Source organism: Plasmodium reichenowi, chromosome 12, assembly GCF_001601855.1.
Source record: "Plasmodium reichenowi strain SY57 chromosome 12, whole genome shotgun sequence".
In the NCBI taxonomy this organism is placed as follows: Eukaryota; Apicomplexa; class Aconoidasida; order Haemosporida; family Plasmodiidae; genus Plasmodium; species Plasmodium reichenowi.
In genome coordinates this window covers 1,130,684-1,132,874 of record NC_033657.1, presented here as the reverse complement: position 1 = coordinate 1,132,874, position 2,191 = coordinate 1,130,684, and the positions used below count along the sequence as shown (strand labels likewise).

Below are 2,191 nucleotides of genomic sequence, written 5' to 3'. Positions count from 1 at the left end.
ATTTATATTTATATTTATTTTTTTTGTTTTTTTTTTTTTTTTTGTGTACCCATATTTTTAAAGAGTTGTCTTATTTTATTTTGTTTTAATTTTTTTTTTTTTTTTTTTTATCAATGCTTCAACACAACGATCATTCAAAAAATGACATGTTTCCTCATGAGAGGAAAGAAATAAGATTAGGGAAAAAATTGGTTGTACAAAATTGTGGATTGTATATGGATGGAAATAAGAATGCTGGAGTTGTTTGTAATCGAATTACAGAATTAAATATAAACTCCAGAAAGAAAACATCGAACAACAAAAGTGACAGCTCACAGATGAAAAATGTCTTAAATCATATAAATAATAAATCATTAGAATTAATACCTTCGAAAAGACCTTTAGTCTCTTATTCTACATATGATAATCAACAAAAATATTTCGAAACTAAACTTGTTCCAGATTTACAAGGAAAAATGAGTATTTGTGTTGGAAGAAAAAGTGGAAGCGCTACTGTTAATATTAATATTGATGATTATGATTTAGAAAAAACTTATCATACATGGAAAAAAATCACAGGAAAAAATTATGTACACAATAAATCAAACTTAGAAAATAACATTTTTTTGACTGTTGTAGATGATGCAGACAGAAGTGATAAACTACCTATTGTTCATAATAGAAATCCTCCTTTTGCAAATCCTGATGGACCTTTTGAAAAAGAAAAACTCAACTTACCCAAACAAGCTAGAGATAATTTAGATAGAACTTTAACACCACTAGCCATATGTGATATAAAAAATAAAATGTCTCAAAAAAAAAATATTGATACTCATAAAGATTCCTTCCTACTATTAAGACCTCAAGAAAATGTGATAACACAACATATTAAAGGTGTTAAAAGAACTAATTTTCCATGGATCCATTCTAATCGTATCAAAAATATTCTCAACTATAATTATATTCATCCACAAAAAAATAACGAACAACACCTGAACAAGTCAGGAACTAGCCAAAATTGCAATTATGAAACATTTCTAAAAGGTGCAATTCCTGAACAGTCAGGAAATGAGGAACGAGCTATTTATGACAGATTGTATGATAATAATTATGAAGAAGAACAAATTGTAGATGATGATCAATTAAAAAATGATGATAATGATGATGATAATGATGATGATGATGATAATGATGATGATAATGATGATGATAATGATAATAATAATAATAATAATAATAATAATAATAATAATAATAATAACAATAATAATTATAATGTATATAACGAAAAAGATATAACATTATATGATCATAACAATTATAAGGACGAGCAAAATACGTTTCAATTACATAATGAAAAAGAAACTTATGCACATAAACATATAAATCATCATGGACGTATTAATCCACATCAACATATTGATACTCTTGTTTATACAAAAAATTTCGATAAATGTAATAGTCTTATAAATGAAAGACCAACAAATTATCAAGACACACAAAATTATTTGGGAAATAATACTTATAATATACAACATAACAAAGGGAAATGCCAGGTGCAAAATTATAATGCAAATGTTGAAACTCCACAAAATGTTTATTTAAACAATGAACAAAATATACACAACACTCATACAGGAAAATGTTCGAACAATTCTTGTCAAAAAATAAATAATGTAGTACATAATCAACAGGAATATATGAATGGGAATAATAATTATTATAGGGTATCATCATATGAAAATATGTCATAGGATTATATATATGTATATATATATATATATATGTATATATGTGTGTGTGTATGGTTGAAATTTTAAGGGAACTTAAAAAATAAAATATAATATGATAATTATGTGAACATTATATATGTACATATATATATAACATAATATAATATAAATGGACCTTTTTTTTCTTTTTTTTTTTCTTTTTTTTTTCTTTTTTTTTTTTCTTTTCCAAATTGTTTATATGTCCCACATTGTTATAAAAAATATAAATAAATAAATATATATATATATATATATATATATATATATTATGTATATATGTTCATATTTATATTTTTCAATTGTTTTTGTTCTCCTTTTTGTACTTGCATTCATGTCTCATATAAAATATATTACATATATATATATATATATATATACATATATATATGTTTATGCCATATATCTATATTTTTTTTTTTTTTTTTTTTTTTTTTTTTTTT

At 22.9% G+C, this 2,191-nt stretch overlaps 1 protein-coding gene across 1 annotated transcript; it reads left to right on the top strand.

Annotated features, from left to right (window-relative positions):
• Nucleotides 1–113: 113 nt before the first annotated feature.
• On the top strand, nucleotides 114–1,733 carry PRSY57_1229400 (thioredoxin-like associated protein 1, putative; the record flags this gene model as incomplete). Its single annotated transcript, XM_012908714.2, has 1 exon — nucleotides 114–1,733. One exon carries the CDS (start codon nucleotides 114–116, stop codon nucleotides 1,731–1,733), a length of 1,620 nt encoding a protein of 539 aa, XP_012764168.2.
• Nucleotides 1,734–2,191: the final 458 nt, after the last annotated feature.